Source organism: Lemur catta, chromosome 13, assembly GCF_020740605.2.
Source record: "Lemur catta isolate mLemCat1 chromosome 13, mLemCat1.pri, whole genome shotgun sequence".
Lineage (NCBI taxonomy): Eukaryota > Metazoa > Chordata > Mammalia > Primates > Lemuridae > Lemur > Lemur catta.
Window position 1 is genome coordinate 8,194,048 of NC_059140.1, and position 21,114 is coordinate 8,215,161.

The 21,114-nt window shown below is 35.0% G+C and overlaps 1 protein-coding gene across 1 annotated transcript; it reads right to left on the reverse strand.

The window, feature by feature from the left end:
• Positions 1 to 200: 200 nt before the first annotated feature.
• LOC123649030 (putative protein ZNF720) lies at positions 201 to 18,717 on the reverse strand. The gene is made up of 6 exons (XM_045566971.1): positions 18,618 to 18,717; positions 18,389 to 18,450; positions 16,326 to 16,488; positions 15,769 to 15,864; positions 900 to 1,112; positions 201 to 241 (listed from the first exon to the last, which is right to left on the reverse strand). Exons 1-6 carry the CDS (start codon positions 18,715 to 18,717, stop codon positions 201 to 203), a joined length of 675 nt encoding a protein of 224 aa, XP_045422927.1.
• Positions 18,718 to 21,114: the final 2,397 nt, after the last annotated feature.

Here is a 21,114-nt window from a genome sequence, read left to right on the forward strand (position 1 = left end):
ATGAATACTCTGATGTTGCATTAGGTGTAAAATATGGTTGCACACTTTGCTGTATTCTTTAAATTTGTAGAGTTTCTTTTCAGTATGAATTATCTTACATTTTTTTACATTTGATGATTGACTATAGACTTTCTCACATGAATTTATTCCAGAATAGATTCCTTGCTGGTGAGTATGATTCGGTAAGTGGGTAAAAGCCCCTAGACATTTAGATTTGGAAGACCTCTTTTGAGTACAGATACTACAATGGAATATAAGATTTGACTGTTGATGAAACACTTTCTTACATTTTTTACATTTGTAATGCTCCCCTGAAATATGAGTATTCTGATGTTTTCTAGGGATAAAGCCTTGGTTAAAGGATTTTCCAGATTTCTGGCATTGATAATTTCTGTCTCCAATATAAATATCCTGGAAATCCTTTAGGATAGAACCCTGGCTAAAAGACATCAAAGTTTTATTATAGGCGTGATGTCTTCTCCAAAGATCTATACCCTGATATTGATTAAACAATAATAAATGGGTAAAGACCTTCTTGTAGTGAATGAAATTGTAGATTTTGGCATAAGAAGGTATTATTCTTTGGTGAAAGAATAATAAACTTTTAACAAAGTACATATGAACTTGATCATATTTACAAATCTTCCCTTCAATTTCAAATCTCAGATTTTCAGAGATATTTGACTGTACATTGAATCCAATTCGATACTTTAATTGGTACAAATCATTATTTGGAACATGGACTAGGTCAGTATTTATATTTTCCAAATTTCTTTTCAGAGATAAGGTATGTTCCAAAAACTGATGATACTTACTTATGAAAACAGGTGGTTTAGGAGAAGTAACTGGCATGAAGGAAGATTTTTTCCAAAATGTTTTAAGATTTTGACCTCTTTTACCAGTAATGTTTTTATTATCAGTAGTTGTCTTACATTTGTTATGTCCATTATAAGAACCGTTTTGTTCTTCACACTCATCCTCACTTTCCCAGTCTTCCTTCAAGTATAAATTTTCAAGGCTACAATTTCCAAATACCTCCAATATCACTTTTTCGATTGGAGTTTCTATGCACTGTTTTGTCCACAGGACTTGCATGTAATAAGAAAATAAACCTGAAAGATATCAAAATTTTTTTTAATTTTAATTACTATATTTGGGTTAAAATACTTTACAACAAAAATATGTATAATTATACAAAGCTGTGAACATCACTATGATAGTTGAATTAAAAACCTGAGACACTTGTTTCTCTATATGATATTAACAAAAGTATGTTAACAGAGTATCAATTGAGTATTCAATATCCCCAGTGAATGAAAAGCCAAGAAGGGTCAAATTAAGTAGGAGAAAATTTATTACATTTGTGCACCACTGCTCAGAGGAATGAGAAAAAATAACTTTCCACTCCTTGTTTCTCCCTCAGGAAACAGAGAAAAGAGTGGAACTTGTGTCCATAGGCTACAGTTTTTCTAGGACTACCTAAAGACTTGTTATTGCATGCTTTAATATGCAGTGCTGAAGGGAATGGAAATATAGTTTAAATGACAGGTTGGGTCCACTGAGAACAAAGATGAATGTTTGTTACAGTAAAAGAGAGACTGTAGCACTAATGACATTTGCCAAGGGAAGCAAGAGATTAAATGAGTTCAACAAGAAACAAAGGGAACATTTTTAACAGAAAAACAAACAGTAGTACAGAAATAACACATACTTCTAACATGTGGGAGAAACCCCTGGAATGTCTAATATGGTTAAGCTGTGTCAGTTATTCCTTGTCCAAAGATATTACGTGAAGGATGGGATAGGTAGCTGTTTTTTAAATGACAGAAATATTAACAAAAATCACAAGACATCAAAGAAACATGGCCCAATAGAAAGTCAAAAATGAATTTTCAAGAGACTCTATGCAGTGAAGATCTAAAAATTAGTTTTAAAAGAATTTAATAAATCTATTTTAAAGATGGTCAACTAGCTAAATGAGAACACAGGCAACAAAACAAAAAAAGGAAGAAAACAATACATAACAAATATTCTGGCCAGGAATCGTGGCTTATCCCTGTACTCCTAGCACTCTAGGAGGCTGAGGTGAGAGGATTGCTTGAGCTCAGGAGTTCCAGAACAGACTGAGCAAGAGTGAGACCCTGCCTCTACCAAAACTAGAAAAATAAGCCAGAAGTGGTAGCACATGCCTATAATCCCAACTATTTTGGAGTCTAAGGCAGGAGAATTGCTTGATCTCAGAAGTTTGAGGTTGCTGTGAGCTAGACTAATGCCTTGGCATTCTAGCCTGGGCAAGAGAGTGAGACTCTGTCAAAAAAAAAAAAAAAAAAAAAAAAGAAAGAAAGAAAGAAAGAAAAGAAAAGAAAGAAAAAAAAAGAAAAAGAAGAATTCTATTACTAACAGAGAGGTAAGAGAAAAGTAAGATAATTGAATGAAGATTCACTAGAGGTCAATAGCAGACCTGATGTAGCAGAAGAAAAAGGCAGAAAGTGTGAACACGGGTCATTTAAAATTATAGAACAAGGAGAGCAAAAAGGAAAATAAAATGAGGAAAGCTAAAAACAGCCTAAAGGACTTACCGAATAACATCAAGTAGGCCATTATACTGATAATGGGAGCTCTAGACTGAGAGAAAAAAAAAGGAAGAGTACTTAAAAAAATACAGGCTGAGAAATTTATAAATTTGAGGGAGAAAACTGCACAAAATTTAAAGAAGCTCAGCTAACTGTAATTAGGTTTAAAACAAAGAGAACCACAGAAAAACATGTTAGAAATGTCAAAGTCATAAAGAGAATCTTGAAATCAACAAGAAAAAATGATTTGCCAAATGAAAGAGCACTCCTATGAAATGATCTACAAATGTTGCAGTAAAAAATCTTATAGGCTAGACAGATGTAGAATGATATACTCAAAGTGCTGGAAAATGATATCTGCCAACCAAGAACACTATTTCTGTCAAAAATGATCCTTAAAATGAATTAGAAATAAAGAATTTCCAAGATTAACAAAAGCTTAAGAAATTCATATCCAGTAGACCTGTCCTACAAGAAATGTTAAAGAGCATCAGTTCTTCACACTGAAAAATAAAATGACAGTAGATAGCAACAAAAATCATGTGAAAATGTAATGTTCTCTGGTAAAGGTAATTACACAAACAAATACAGTATTTTTTATTATCATAATAAGGGTACATATAATGCTTTTAATTCTAATACAGATTTTAAAACACAAACACTTGAAAATAACTATAAACTTGTATTATTGGATATACAATGCAAAAAGATATTTGAGACATCAATAAAGTACAATGGGGGACGTAAAGCAGCAGGGCTTTTTTTTTTTTTGAGACACAGTCTCACTCTGTTGCCCGAACTAGAGTGCCGTGGCATCAGCCTAGCTCACACCAACCTCAAACTCCTGGGCTCAAGCAATCCTTCTGCCTCAGCCTCCCAAGTAGCTGGGACTACAGGCATGCGCCACCATGTCTGGCTAATTTTTTCTATATATTTTTAGTTGTCCAGCTAATTTCTATTTTTTTTTTTTTTCTTTTTAGTAGAGACGGGGTCTCGCTCTTGCTCAGGCTGGTCTTGAACTCCTGAGCTCAAAGAATCTGCCTTCCTCAGCTTCCCAGAGTGCTAGGATTACAGGCCTGAGCCACCACGCCCGGCCCAGCAGGGCTTTTGAATAAAATGGAAGTTATCAGCTTAGAACAGATTGTTGTAACTTCAAGATGTTGTATGTAATATCTATGATAATCACAATGAGTACGTAGATACACAACAGAAATGAGAAATAAATTAAACCACATCACTATAAAAATCAATAAAACACAAAGAAAACCACTGAGAGAAAAACAGAAACAAAATTGCTACAAGACCTACAAAAACAAATAAACATGCAATAATAGTAAGTCATTCCCTTTCAGTAACTATATATAAATAAAATCTATCAAAAGACAACTTAGCTGAATAAATTCAAGAAACCATACTAATTCTATGCTTTCTACAGAAAATATGACTTTAATTCTATAAACACATGGGCTGAAAATGAAAGCATAGAAAAAAATTATTGATTGAAATGTCAAATACTGTCACAAACAAAATACATTACATTAAAAATTTTCACAAGACCAGGCACAGTGGCTCACACCTGTAATCCTAGTGCTTTAGGAGACTGAGGTGGGAGGATTACTTGACACCAAAAGACTGAGACAAGCCTGAACAACATAGTGAGACCACATCTCTACAAAAATAAAATATAGCCATTTACGTTGGCACATGCCTGTAGTCCCAGCTATTCAGGAGACTGAGGTAAGAGGATTGCTAGATCTCAGCAATTGGAGATTACAGTGAGCTGTAATCATACCACTGTACTCACTGTACTCTACCCTAAGTGATATTTTGAGACTTCATTATAAAAAACATTTGCCACAAATTGCAAGAAAGTCATTGTATGATGACAAAAGTGTTCATCAACTAGGCAGCTCTCACAAGTATTAAGATATATGCACCCAACATCAGCATCCCAAATGTATAAAGCAACTATTTACAGAAGTGAAGCTAGAATTAGACAGCAACACAATAATAGCAGACTTCAATATCCCATATTAAATAATGCAAAGAAAAAACAGACAGAAGACCAGTAAGAAAATAGAGAACTTAAACAATAATATTGAACAATTAGCCCTAACAGTCATATACAGAAGTCTCCACCCAACAACAGAATACACAGTACTCTTAATCATACATGACACATTAACCCAAATAGACAACTTGTTATGCCACAAAACAAGCTGTAAGAAATTTAAGTGGATGGAAATACACAAAGTATCATTTATGACTATAATAGCATAAAACATAAAGTTTAAAACTGAAAAAAAAAGCCAAAAACAGAAAAACACTACCATGTCCACAAATAGGTAGAAATTAAACAAAAATCTCTTGAACACATTCTGGTTCAGAGGTTATTAGTAAAAGACTTAATATTGTTAAGATGTCAATACTACCTATAGTGATCTTCAGAATCAATGTAATCTCTCTCAAAATATTAGTGGAAAACTTTTCAGAATTATTAAAATATTCTAAAATTCCAATGGACTCTCAAGGGACCACAAACAGTCAAACATCTTTAGAAGAGAAGGACAAAGTTTGAAGTACCATACTGTGATTCCAAAACTTATGTCAAAGCAACAGCAACCAAAAGAGTGTGGTACTTTCAGAAAGACAAATATATGATTAAAGAGATTAGACAGAATAGAAATAAACCCTCACATATACAGCCAACTTAACTTCAGCAGGGATTCCTAGCCCTCACAATGAAGAAAGGCAGTCTCTTCAACAAATTGAGTTAGGAACACTGGAACTCTACACAGAAATATGAAGCTGGACCTTATCGTGCACTATATGCAAACATGATCTCAAAATGGACTTAGCTTTTTTGTAGATACTGTAAATGGAATTTTAAAATTTCAGATAGGTCACTATTAGCTTACATAAATGATACTGATTTTTGTATGTTGATTTTTAATTCTGCACCTCTTCTGAATTTATTACTTCTATCACTTTCTTGATATGGTCTTTAAGGTTTTTTTTTTAGATAAAATTATTTTGTCTACAAATGGGGACAATTTGACTTCCTGCTTTCAAATTTAGATGCCTTTCATTCTTTCTCTTCCTATGGCTCTGCTAGAGTTTTCAGTACTATGTTAAAGAGAAGTGATTAAAGTGGTTATCCTTACCTTGTTCCACATTTTAGAGAAAAAGTGTTTAGCCCTCCCTGTTTAGTATAATGTTAGCATTGATTTGTCATACATCGTCTTTATTTTGTTAAGGAATATATATTCTGTACCTAATTTCTTGAGAGTGTTTATCATAAAGAAATTTTACATTGTGTCAAATGCCTCTTCTGCCTCTATAATAGCTAAAAAACTTAAGACACCTAGCAATAAACTTCAGTAAAAAGGTAAAAGATCTCTAAACTAAAAACCATAAAACATTAATAAAAAGTAAAATAAACACAAATAAATGTAAAAATAACTTGTATACATAGACTGGAAAAATATTATTAAAATGGCAATACTATTCAAAGCAATCTACAGATTTAATGCAATTTTTCTACCAAAATACCAATGACAAATTTGAAATACAACATTTCAAAAAATGAACTATACTGGAAAGGAACATAAGCAAGATGATAGACTAGAAGGCCCCCATGCTGTATCTTTTATAGTATAATGTGGCAGGCATACCCAAACAAAACTGCTTTTCCTGGAGCTTTAGGATCAAGGTCTGAGTTTGTGATGTCCTGGTGGATCCCAAGACAAAGTAAGACCACTTTGAGACAACAGGACCCTGCCCATATGACAGGCTTGCTGAACAAAGTCCCATCTACAGAACAAAAAGTAGCTACATCCCACTGTAGACCTAGCTACAGTACATTTTGTTTTGGTCTTGCCATTTGCACCATCTGACGAGATACCCAGAAAGATTCATACCCACCAGTGTCTGAGGTGAGAAGCCTGATGACCTTCGTCTTATGTGTCACCCCTAAATCAGTCTCAAACCCAACTTCCTTATCTCTCATCCACAGTCTGGAACAAAATTCCATCCAACCAGGGATATTCAGGGAGAAGCACATTATCTGTGACCCTGGATGTAAAACAACCAGCTTTGACCTGAATGTGAATCTTGAAAAACATTGTAACTTGAGGTAATTCATCACCACTAGATCTGCCTAACCAAAAAATGCTAAAGGGAATTCTTCAAGTCAAAATGATGGAATAATAACTGACAATATAAAGATAAATATCTCACTGGAAATACTAAAAACATAATGAAACTGACAATATTCCAATACTCTAATGGTAAATAAATCACTTTCAACTCTAGTATAAAAGCTACAAAATTATTAAAATGAGTGCAGTTACAATAATTTCTTAATGGATATACAATATAATAAGTTGTAAAGTATAACATAGGTAGCATAAAATGTGTGGACAGGAAGAAAGTTGTTGATTTTTTTTATGCATAGAAATTGTTACCTTAACCTAGACTGTTATAAGACTTTTTAAAATGAAAGTCTCATAATAACCACTAGGAAAAATATATTATAGTAGATAACACAAAATAAAAAGAGAAAGTAATCAAAGAATATTACAACAAAACAAAAGTCAACAAAACAGAAGGCAGTACAGAAGAAGAAGAAAGAAAGAAACCCTAAAATGGACATAAAACAACAAAATCACAACAGTAAGTACTTGCCTATCAATAATTATATAAATAGATTAAATTATCCAATAAAATGACACTGCCCTTGACTATATATTGCTTCCAAATTTTAAGTTAGAATTTAATTGTCATTGTTATGGAATAAAGGGGCAGGACCTTTAAGGAGTGATTAGACCATGAGGACTGTGCCCTCATGAATGGATTAATGGCCTTATCATAGAAGATTGATAGTGGGTTTATTACAAAAGGGAGGTCTCACTGGCATAACCAACTCTCCCTCATATGTCTTCATTCATATTATAATCACAACAAACAGATATTCATTCACCAGATGCCAGTGCCATGTTCTTGGCCTTCCCTGCCTCCAGAATCATGAGCCAAATAAACTTTTATTCATTATAATTTACTCAGTATTTTATTCTGTTACAACAGCAGAAAATTGAATAAAACAAACACAGAATGACTGAATGAAGAAAAACTCCAACTATTGCTGCTTACAAGAGTCTCATTTTTGTTTTAAGAACAAACACAGGGTAAAAGTGAAAGGATGAAAAAATATTTTATGATAATCATAAACAAAAGAGTGCAGGGGTAATTATACTTATATTAGACAAAACAGACATATATTAGACAAAATTTTCCAAGTAAGATATGTAACAAGAATTAAAGGAATTTAATATATAATAAAGAGGTTAATTTGTCAGAAGGATATTAAGAATTAAAAATACTTATGCACCCAACACTGCATGACCTAAATATATACAGTTAACAATAACAGAACTATAGGAAGAAATAGACAGAAATAATACAACAATAGGATCTTCAACACCAAATAAATCTAACAGGCATACATACAACATTCCATCTAACAATATGAGAATATACAATCAACTCGACACACATGGAAGATTCCCCAAAACAGATCACATGTTAGGCCAAAAAAAGTCTTTTCAAATTTAATAAAATCAAAATTATATCATTTTTCTGATCACAGTGGTATAAAGTAGAAAATTAATAACAGGAAAACATTCAGAAAACTCATATATGCGGATATTAAACAACATGTCCCTGAACGACAAATGGGTGAAAGAAGAAACCAAGAAGAATATAAAAAATACCTTGAGACAAATGAAATTGGATACACAACAAACCAGAACTTCTTGGATGCAACAAAAGAAGTTCTAAGACAGAAGTTTACGGTGATATACTCCTACATTAAGAAAAAAGGGGGCCGGGTGCAGTGGCTCACCCCTGTACTCCTAGTACTCTGGGAGGCCAAGGCGGGTGGATCGTTTGAGCTCAGGAGTTTGACACCAGCCTGAGCAAGAGTGAGACCCCATCTCTACTGAAAATAGAAAGAAATTGGCTGGACAACTAAAAATATATAGAAAAAATTAGCCAGGCAGGGTGGCATATGCTTGTAGTCCCAGCTACTGGGGAGGCTGAGGCAGAAGGATTGCTTGAGCCCAGGAGTTTGAGGTGGCTGTGAGCTAGGCTGAGGCCACGGCACTCTAGCCTGGGCAACAGAAAAAGACTCTGTCTCAAAAAAAAGAAAGAAAAAAAGGAAAAATCTTAAATAAACAACTTAGCTTTAATCTTAAAAGAACATGAACAAGAACAAAATGATCTTTCTGTCTGTGATGGCTTTGCTTGCATGTCAAATTCAATAACCTGCCAAAGGCTTAGACAAATGTCAAGCCTATCTTTGTGTGCTTGACACAAATGATGCTTGTATCTAACTATACTGAACCTATGTATGTCAAGTTGGTGAAATCCCTTTGTTCAGAACACCAAATCAACCTAATTAAGGATGACAACAAGAAACTAGCAGAACTGGTAGGCCTCTGTAAAATTGAGAAAGAAGAGAAACTCCATAAACAGCTTGGTTGCAGTTGTTTACTAGTTAAGGACTGCAGCAAAGAATCTCAAGCCAAGGATGTCACCAAAGACAAGAAATGCAAGAAATGAACATGTAAGCTTTGGCTCACATTCCTCAAAATTTCTCAATGGCAATTTTTTTTTAAAGAAATATTAAAAAAAAAATCCTAAAATACTTTTCAGGGACTATGAATAGCCAAAACCCATTAAGAAAAGAACAAAGAAGAACTATACTTCCTAATTTCAAAACAAATCTGCAGAAATAAAAATGTGGTACTGAAAGAAAGACAGATAAACAGAAAATGGAACAGAATAGACAGCCCCAAAATAAACCCTATGAATATATGATCAAATTATCTCTCACAAGATTGCCATGACCACACAATGGGAAAGTAGAGCAATTTCAACAAATGGTGTTGAAAACTAGACATTTATACGGAAAAAAGCTGAACGTTTCCCACGTACCATATAAAAATGTCTTAAATACTTAAACATAAGAAATATAACTATAAAACTCTTTGAAGAAGCTATAGGGGAAAGATCATGATATTGGTTTTGCATTGTTTTCCTGAATTTGACATCCAAGTGAACAAGCAACCAAGAAAATAACATAAAACTGGGATTACATCAAACTCTAGAACTTCTGCACATCAAAAGAAACATTTAGTGTAGTTAAAATGCACTGTAAGAAATGGGTGAAAATATTTTCAAATCACATTTTGATGAATTAATATTCAGAATATATAAATAACTCTTAAACATAAAAACAACAGATAGTGAATAACTTGATTAAAAAACAGACAAAGGATTGAACCCACATTTCTCCAAAGAAAATATAAAACTGGGCAACAAGAATTTGAAAGGATGCTCAAACTTATTAACCTTTAGAAAAACAAAAAAAAAAATCACAGAAAGATATTACCTCACACATAGTAAATTGGCCACAATAAAACAAGCAAACAAAAAAATAAAGCTGTTGAGGATGTGGAGAAATCGGTACCTTTGAGGGGAAAAATTATGCACATACTATGAAAATCAGTAGGGAGGCTCCTCAAAACAGTAAAAATGAAATTGTCAAATGAGCCAGCATTCCCACTTATGGGTATGTATCCAAAGTATGCAACACAAGACCTGGAATTGGTATTTCTACACCCATGTTCATTGTGGCATTATTCACAAAAGCAAAAAGTTAGTGGCAACCCAGATGCCCTTCAACTGATGAAAGTTAAAGAAAATGTGGCATATGCACAAAATGGAATATTATTCACCTTAAAAAAGTGAAAATCTAGTCACAGGTTACGACAAGGACAAACTTTGAGAATATCATGTCAACTGAAATAAGCCAGTAACAAAGTGACAGACAGCATATGAATCCACTCATGTGAGATATCTAAAGTAGCCAAACTCATAAAAGCAGATAGTAGAATGGTGTTAGAATAGTGTTTTTGTCCAGAGCTAGAAATAGGGTGAAATGGGCACTTGTTCTTTAATGGGTATTAAATTTTAGTTTCATAAGACGTAAAAGATCTAGAGGTCTTTTGCATAACAATGTGAATATACTTAACACTACTGAGCTTTACAATTAAAAATATTTAAGATGGTAAATTTTGGATTATGCATTTTTATCATAATTAATTTTTTTAAAATGATAATTAAAGGAGATACAGTTATAAAGTTTTCCAAAAAATACCTTCAAAACAATCTCAAGCAAAAATCTCAAGCAAATAAAATACATATTCATCAGCAAACACATGGTGAAATTAAAAATATTTTCATGACTACTCACCTAGACAAGATAAAACATTGTCAATAAGCCAAAGAAATATACTAGATAAGCCATGAACAAAGTTGTAGTCATATTTATAGAGATCACCAAACACATACATAAATTGATAGTCCTATGCCTGATTCACATTTTAATTAAACCCCACATTGACTTAAAGTGTATATAAACTTGGAAATTTTTATTCAAAATTATAATAGGTAAAACAAAAAATACAATAACCTAATGTTAAAGAACCTACCCCCCAAAAGAAATATAGTAATACAGTATTGCAAAACAAGAATAAAAGAAACACTCATAAAATTCTATAAGCAACATTGATGTACCAGTGAAAAAACTTTGTTCTAAATAACTCCAATGTTCAACTGTGACTATGCACCCATATGGAGCGGAAATTTTGAATCACTGGAGATATGGAGATAAAATTTTATTGAAAATGCACTGAAATTATTAATACAAGGCTCTAATGAAAACATTTTAATTGAATAACCATTTAAAAGATACAAAAGATAAAGTTTTATTATGTTACTGATATATTAATGCTATTCCTACACAAAATAAAAAGGTTGTAATCCAGCCCTTAGAGACAAAAAAAAAGCTTTTTTTTAATTCTCAAAGTGCATGATTTACTTTTCTAAATGAAAAAAAAAATACGAATTTTGTTAAGCATAATGAGCATCAATGATATGTAAAATAAATATTTGGGAATAAGTCATCTTATCATTTAGATACAGGTTGAGGAAAGTGGAGGAATATCTTAATGATTCCTTTATACCTTCATTAAATTTAAACTTACAAGTGGACATTTTACTAAATTTGGGGTGCTTACTAATTATCTAATTTACTTCTCCCATAACATAAAATTCACACATATTGTTTTGAATGTTTAAATTCATATTACAGACAAATTTGAAACAAAACAATTCAGAAAGTGAAAACATATAGGGACAGTGACATCAGCAAGATGGAATCATAAAAAATCCCTCACTTGTATATCTGCCTTCAGCATCTAAAATTTGGCAGACATCCATTGGCAAAAGTGCATTATGACACATTTGGGAGCCAGGGAGAGTGCTGTGAATCCCTGCTAAACCCCAAAACCAGGAAAGTTGGATCTGAGAAAGCAGGCCCTCACCTAGAGGGCAAAGTTGAGAACCCCTGTTCTTGCCTACAGACCAGAAATTGGCATGCCAAATGTGGTCTGAGAATTCTGAAGCTACTCTTCGTCTCCAACTCCTCCCAGCCACAGTATGGGAGTGGTCCTGCCCATCCAAAGACCTGAGGTAGGATGCCCATTCATGGCCATAAAGGCAGCCTGCAGACTTTGGTCCTTACTGTGGTCTCTGAAGCAGTTCTGTGACTCAATATCAGCCCTCTTAGCCACAAGTCCTTGGCTAGCCTTGCCCACCAAGAGACACACACAGTGACCTGAGGATACCCTCCCACATACTCAGTGGGAGTCACACTCGTGGATCCATAACCTGATATCAGGCCCACCCTATGCCGACCTAACTGCAAGTACCTGCCCTACAGATCAAAATCATGAAGGCAATTCAGTCTGCCCCAAAATAAGACAGGATTTAACAACCACCCAAGCCCCTGGTAACAAGCTCACCAAAGCTAGACCCCACTACAGACCTGCAGCGGCCTTGTGACCAAGCTACAACTCCCGTCCACTGCAAACACAGAAGGGGTCCCATCAGCCTAGGGAACCAACAAGAAAAGATCTTTACCTGCTGAAACCAGTTTATAAAAATTGCAGATACCAAGGCAAGGCCATATTCTGCCTACTTTCAATGCTTCTATTTTACCATAATACTGGAAGTTCTAGGCACAACAATTTGCCAGGAGCATAAAACAACAAGCAAATTGAAAAGAAATAAAAAAGTCACCATAGATCTAGACATAATCTCATACATAGAGAAACATGAATGTTACACCAATACACTGTTTAAATAAATGACCTCAGTAAATTAGCAGAATAAGAAATTAACCTAGAAACATGAGTTATGCTTCCATACCCTAACAACAATCTGATAAAAAAGAAAGAAAACAATCTTATCTATAATATAATCAAAATAATAAATGTCTTAGGCACAAAACCAAAAAGATGAAAGATCTTTATGCTGAAAAAAATGAAATTGATGAAAAAGACACAAAGAAACATACAAACATACCATGTTTATGTATTGAAAGAATTAATATTAAAGTACCATATTATCCAAACCAACCTATAGACTTAATGTGATTTCTATAAAAATTCCAATGGCATTTTTCAAAATAATAGAAACAAAAACAATTCAAAATTTATATGAACCTAGAAGAGACTTCGGGTAGTCAAAGTAATATTGAGGAAGAAAAACAAAGCTGGGGACAGCATGCTTTCAGATGTTAAACTACTTTTCAAGAATATGGTTACAAAAACAGGATGCTAAGTGCATTAAAAACAGACACAAGAACCAATGGAATTGAAGAGAAAGCCTAGAAATAAACCCAAGCATATAAGGTCAATGAATCTTTGACAGGGCAAGAATCCACAATACAGAAAGCATGATCTTTTTAATACTAGATGCTAGAAAAACTTGATACCCACCAGCAAAAGAATGAAATTACACCATTTTTCTAACATCATACCTAAAAAGTAACTCACAATAAAATAAATACAAATGAAATACATGAATCCTTAAAAATCATAAAAGAAAACATATGAAATATCTTCCTGATATTGGTCTTGGTAATGATTTTTTGGAATGTGACACAGAAAGTACAGCAGGAAAAGCAAATATAAATAAGTTAGACTGCATCAAACCAAAAAGCTTCTATACAACAAAGAAAGCAATAAGGAAAGTTACAAGATAGAAGAAAACATTTGCAAACCATATATCTGATAAAAGCTTAATACCCATGATATATTAATGTAAGAAACTTACACAAATTAAAGACAAAACCAATAATGATAATAATAACACAACTGAAAAATAGGGAAAACACTAAATACACAAAGTACACAAAAATAGCCAACACTTATGTAAAATGATGTTCAACATCACCAATCATCAGGCAAATGCAAATTAAAACACTGATATTACCTCACACCTCTTAGGATAATTGATATCAAAAAGAAGAGAGATAACAAGTGTTTACAAGGGCATGAAGAAAAAGAAATACGGTAAACTGCTGTTGAGTTGTAAACTGGTAGAGTCATTATGAAAACCAGTATGAAGGCTTTTTAAAAATTGTTAAAAAAATAGAATCATAAAATCCACCAATTCTACATCTGTGTATAACCAAAGAAATAAAGTCATAATCTCAAAGAAGTATCTGCACCCCTATATAATTACAGTACGATTCACAATTGCCAAGACATGAAAACAACCTAAATGTCTGTGGACGCTGAATGGATAAAGGAAATATGGTATACATACACAATACCATATTGTTCACCCATAAAAAAATAAAATCCTGCCACTTACACAACATGATAAACCGGGAGGACATTATGCTAAGTGAAATAAACTAGGTACACAAAGGCAAATACTTCATGTTCTCACTTATATGGGAACTCTAAAAAGGTTGAACCCATAGAAGCAGTGAGCACGAAGGCTGTTGCCAGAGGCTGGAGGTGGAAAAAATTGGAAATGTTGTCCAAAGGGTACAGACTTTCAGTTATAAGATGAGTAGTTTTGAGGATTTAATATATATCTTCATGCCAATAGATAATAATATTATTTTGTTCTCTAAAATTTGCTAAGACAGTAGACCTTAAGTGTTCTCACTGCAAAATAAGCCTATGTGAGGTGACAGATGTGTTCATCAACTTGATTATATTATTCATTTCACAATTTATACATATCGAATCATTACACTACATACAAATATTCATAAAAATTAATATGTAATGTGTGTGTGCATATATATATGGAGAAAAAGAGAGAGAGAGAGAGAGAGAGAGAGAGAGAGGCTGTCTGGAAAGTATCCAGCCTTTGTTACTATAACAAGAATGGTTATATGGCTGGACATTTTCCAGACAACTCTCTCTCTCTCTCATACACAGATACACACACACACACACACACACACACAGTTGTATATATATGAATGATACAGTCAGGGTAAGCTTCATAGTAAACAAGAGAAACTTATAAAATGAATTATTAAAAACATAAGGTCACAACTAGGAGTTTTATATATGTTCAGCAATGTACTATAAGCCCTAAAAATAGTATATTTTAGAAATTTAGGGAGTAGGTACAATCAACTATATTACAGGTGAGGAATATGAAAATATATAATTTAAATTATAAATCTCAGTTCACACTAAAAAATTTTGGAGTAAAATAATGTTAGTTTTTTAATATTTAGAGAGAGTCATATTGTTCTGATGAAATTACTGAGTATACATTTCTGCAAAATAATGGAAACCTCCATATGATAGGAAATCATAAAGCGGAAAATGTACACTTGTCTGTGATTTTCCCGGGATTTCAGAAGCAAATATCAATATCACCACTACTGACACATTTCAGACATGATGCTAAAAGGGAACATAAAAATGGTTTAAAATAGAGTTCCTCAAAAATATGCACAGATATTTTCCTGTGCCCAAAAGCAAAGGAAGAGCACTCAGATCATGCAGTCCCTTATAAGCCATGAACTTTGGCTCTCTCTGCAACATTGAAGAAAGATCACTGAGTAGAAATAGAGTCCTTAGAGAATTTCAGAGCATGGGACAGAAGATGCCCCTACATGAGAGTAAGAGAAAGAAATCCAGGCTTCTCAGAAACCATTTCCACTGGAGCAGAGTTTCCCAAACCATATTTTAAGGTCTGGCTTCTTCCGAGACCTTTGGGACTCTCATCTGCTTCATTCATTCCCACCTACCTGGGTGTTTGGCTACTCTCTCAGGTCTGTTTACATTCCAGGGCTCTTGCCTTTGCTCCAGACAAATGATAAGATCCGGCTTAGAGGCAGCAAGACCTATTAAAAACAAAGTAAGATAACTCTTGCTAGGATTCTCCAATTACCAATCTACTATCGTGCTCAGTAGAGAGGACAAAACTTTACAGAAGTTTCTAGAAAATTAAACTCAAAATACTGTTTCTTGACAGAACCATTAGAATATTTACGAGGCATTTTAAATTTATGGGTCCTTAGCTCCAATATCCAGTACCACTGAATCAAACATTGGTGGTAAAACTGGATTTTAAGGTCTGGGCAACAATGTTTTAAGCCACCAAATTGAATTGTCACTAATCTAGAGTGAAGAATACAGATCAGTTCAAGATAGGGCAGTTTCATGTCAAGATGACATCCTGAAGATTTTCTTTTCTATACCAACGAACCCCCAAGATTTCCTTGGAAGCAGGGATCTAAAACTCATTCCTGCCAAGCAGAAACTCCAGAAAACATTCTACAAAGGAAGGATATAAAATCTTTAGTGTGTAACAGAAATTCTGTATTGAAGTTATCCTCACCCAGGGAGACCAGGTTTCTGTAGTTCTCTAATATCACGTCCCTATACAAATTCCGTTGAGCAGGGTCCAGGCATGCCCACTCCTCCCGAGAGAACTCTATAACCACATCCTTGAATGTCAACAGGCCCTGGAAAAAAATGCATATTTACCAAGTAGCCATGTAGCTATTCTTATAGCTATTACCAAGCAGCTGTTCTTAATTTGACTAAATGTGAAATGGGAGAGTGAAGAGAACTGGCTCTGACATGCACGAGTGACTATAATTACCTAATGTTATTAATTACCTAATAATAACAATACTACTACTAATAATAATGTATTCTCTAACTTGGAGGACAGAGGATGGCAAAAAGATAGACAAGTGTAGATACTGTACTTTTCTGTATGATAACGTATAAAATTAAGGGCATTGACAGGCATATTTTTGAGCGGTCTATATATATCATATACAATAAGCTTTTTAAAATTTTTATTAATTTTTTCAAGTTTTTTGGCATATACTTGGTAAATAAAAATTGTGTATGCTTATAATTTACAACATATTGTTTTGATATATATTGAAATTATTACCACAATAAAGCTATTAACATATCCATCATTTTATATACTTACCTTTGTGTGAGAGTTGAGAACACTTGAATCTACACTTTTAGCAAAAGTCAAGTGCACAATACATTATTATAAGCTTTATATGTTTCTCATATGGAAAAGTGATCAAGAGTTACAAGGATACTTCTACAATTTTAATGTGTAGTACAGAGAACTGGAGATCCTGTTAAAATACAGATTCTCACTCAGGAGATCTGGAGTGGGAATTGAGTTTCTGCATTTGTAACAAACTGGTCAGCAATGCAACCTCTTCTAGCCCAAAAAGAATATTTTGTCAAACATCCAGTAAGTGGAAGAGCCTGAATTTTGTCCTAGTTTGTCTGACAAATAAACAAAGAAGCTTCATTTCCCAAATCAAGCTACAAGCAAACAGAAACTAAGAGGAAAGGGAAACTTCCAGATTAAATGTGATGATTTATGTACATCAGCCAGTAAAATTCCCCAAGATATATATTAATGATAAATAAGAAAAATAATTAACTTTATACTGGAGGACTCTGTCAGAGATCACTCAGCTAATTTCTCACTCTCGCTCAGGCTGGTATCAAACTCCTGACCTCAACAAATCTTCTTGCCTTGGCCTCCCTAAGTGCTAGGATTACAGGCTTGCAGCACCATGCCCAGCCATCAGTGTGCATTTTTAAATTGTATTTGGCATTGAGATGATGGGGCATCAGGATAGAACCTCAACAGCACATATTTTCCTTCTTTACTGATATCTGAGTACCCAACCCTATACTTAGAAATCTTGGGTATCTGCACTTTCCCATGTTGATCTGTCAAAAGGGAACACTTTCAACACTGCAGGTCATAATTTCATGGTGAGAAATGTTCTTAGTATGTAAAAAGCCTGGATGGAGAGAATGGAGAGAAGGCTCTGGTATGTAGAAAATAAGGATTTTAAAAAGCCCCCTGGGCTGGGCACGGTGGCTCACGCCTGTAATCCTACCACTCTGGGAGGCCGAGGCGGGAGGATCGCTCGAGGTCAGGAGTTCGAGACCAGCCTGAGCAAGAGCGAGACCCCGTCTCTACTAAAAATATAGAAAGAAATTAACCAGACAACTAAAAATATATATAGAAAAATTAGCTGGGCATGGTGGCACACGCCTGTAGTCCCAGCTACTCGGGAGGCTGAGGCAGTAGGATTGCGTGAGCCCAGGAGTTTGAGGTTGCTGTGAGCTAGGCTGATGCCATGGCACTCTAGCCCGAGCAACAGAGTAAGACTCTGTCTCAAAAAACAAAATAAAAACAAAAAAAATAAAGAGCCCCCTGAAAATCATAAGAAGGGAAAAAAAAAATTTGAGACAATGCTGTGAGGCAGAATCCTCAGAATTAGAGAAAAAAGAGTTTGCAAGCCCTAAATACATGACACTCTAGGAGTAAAAGTGGACACAGCCCCTGACCTGGGAGGCTCTTACCTGAGACCCAGCCATTTCTTCCTCTTCCTGCTTCTCTAGGATTCCTTCCCTGGTGAGATTATCTGGACAAATCACAGGTGCATCTTGAGAATATGTATTTTAAGGCATCAGAAAAATCTCTTTATTTGCTACCATGATACCTACAGGCAAAAGAAACATGAAGTACAGAAAAGGCCACATTCATCTGTACTTTGTCACAGTAGAGATTCAGGAACAACTGAGCTCCTACATAAAGATGAAAATGTGAGTTTCTCCTTTCCTGGCCTCAGGTGCCCTCCCCTGCCATAGGCACCAGCAATTTCTGCTGCAGCAATGGGAATATGGGCCATATTGACCCACCCCCACCAAACCCAATCAGAACAGGCACTGTGACCTCCCTTTGGGGAAAAAGGCTCGAATGAACAGATCTGGAAGCCCACATGCTTGACTCTGGCCTAACCTTAGAATCACCTGAGGCACTTCATTAAAACCACATGATTTTCCCACCCACCCAGACCAATGAACAGAAGCTGCAGGGAGGGCACAGGTGATGGTATGTCTTCAAACTGGTCATGGGGTTATAACTGGAAGCCTGGACTAAGAGCCACTTTGCTGAGCATTGCCTCCCAGACTTCAATGTGCATAGAAAGCATGTGGTATCCAGGCACCAGCCTCATTAATATGATTCTACAGGTGTAAAATGAATCCATGGATTGGCTTCATAAATAAGTTCCCTTGTGAAGGCTGACGTTGCTTCCCCAGACCTGATATCTGTGGCACTCAGCTAGAGACAGCAGGCACAGTACAGAGTCCCCTACACTTGACACTCTTATCACAACATAAATACTTCTGGTCAAAGAGAGGACCACAAATCACCATCATGAAACAACATTTTCTGCTGGCCGTATGAAGATTAGAGGCTGGAAAGGCAACTGTATCTGAGGAAGTCATTTGGAAAACAACATGTGCACATGCATTAATGCAATTTTCACTGATGGCGTACTTTGTGCTCTCAAGTATGCTACAGTGCACTGTGCTGGGAACCTCAAATTGTGGGAGTTAATCCATATGATACCCTGGGAGTCAGGTACTAATTGTCCCATAATTCATACCAGGATCTAGATGTTGAGCACAGATTTTTAATTTGTTTCTTTGTCACTGATGAAATAAAAATTATACAGAGTAAAAGATATAAATGGATGAGAGATACATGGAAAGGAACTGTGGAAAAGTAATATGGAGGGATTTTCATTGTTGTGTTTATATTTACTTTTTTGTAACCTATGGAACCTCTACCAGATCTGATGGAATGGAAAACAAGTTGGTGGTTTAAATGTCTCTAGAAGCACAGATTTTTTTTAAAAAGATAAAAATTAAAGCAGCAAAATATCCAATCCTTTGCAGCCATTTATCCACTTTTGGCTTTAGGGAAATTATGAGTTCCAGCTCTGGAGAGATGGCAGGAGCAGCCACCCCAAACTCTGATCTCCTCTCATCAGTTCTGTGAGGGGAGATTCCAGGGTGGGGACAGACCTGGACAAGGCTTAGAAGAGCGTGGATCTGGGCATGGCTGTGGCAGGGAGCAGGCCTAAGGCTCTGATCTCTGTGTTGCTGGTTTATTTTATTTTTTTGTCTTTTCTAGACTTGGTCAACATAAATTCTACTTCCAGCGTTTGTATGTTTTTAATTATTTAAGGTACACTCTTGCCTATTTCATAACATAACAAGTAATTTAACATAGACCATCAGAATTTTCTAGGACAATTCATCAAATGCTAAATATTTATTCCAAACAAAGTACAACAATAGAAATAACAATTCTTCTTTCCATGTATGGTGACATCAGAAGTCAGAAAAACAACATTGGAAAGTGGTTCAAACGGAGCCAAAGTTCCCTGTATATCTCCACTTCATACTGACTACATGATGCTGAATTCAATGATTTATCCATTTGCTCTAGACTGAAAGTTTCTAGACAGTAGAAACCATGACTGCTTCATCACTGTTTTTCTCATGGTCACTTGAAATTTTTGAAGCCAGTTGGTTTATCTATCAGTATAAGTCTCTAAACCTTTTTTTCCTTCACTCACATACCAATGACAGGGGATTTTCAATCTCTGTGAAGATGAGAATAAAATATCAAAGAAGAAATAGGACAAGACTTACAATGATCACGGTCAAAGACACAATTGAACAAATTTGGTCATTTTATTTTTTTCACGGTTAACCAAAATTTTTTATTATCTCTTATTAATACTTCATGAAAATCTTGTTTAAAAGAGAAAACCAAAATGGTGACAGCTTGTCTCTTTAAGAAAATTAGTTGGGCATGGTTGCATACACCTGTAATCCCAGCTATTCCACAGGCTGAACTGGGAGGATTGCTTGAGCCCAGGAATTTGAGGTTGCAGTGAGCTGTGATCATGCCACTGCACTCTAACCTGGGTGACAGAGTGAGACCCCGTAAAAGAAAGAAAAGAAAGGAAAAAAGAAAAGAAAGAAAGAATTCATAAAGTATTAGTATGCAACTAACAGTTAAAATTGCATATTTCAACGAGGTGTGGTGGCTTACACTTATAATGCTACACATTTTGGAGGCTGAGGCTGGAGGATTGCTTAAGCACAGGAGTATGAGAACAGCCTGGACAACAGAGCCAGACTCTGTCTCTACAAAATAATAATAACAAAAATTAACCAAGCATGATGGCATGCACCTGTCACCCTAGCCACTCAGGAGGCGGAGCCTG

Excerpts from the sequence above, each read along its gene's own strand:
- LOC123649030 (XM_045566971.1), bottom strand. The coding sequence starts at position 18,717 with ATGGCCCATATTCCCATTGCTGCAGCAGAAATTGCTGGTGCCTATGGC. Across the intron at positions 16,489-18,388 it reads AAGAAATGGCTGGGTCTCAG|GGCCTGTTGACATTCAAGGA; the intron begins GTAAGAGCCTCC and ends ATTTTTTTCCAG. Across the intron at positions 15,865-16,325 it reads TACAGAATTTCTGTTACACA|GTCTTGCTGCCTCTAAGCCG; the intron begins CTAAAGATTTTA and ends TGTTTTTAATAG.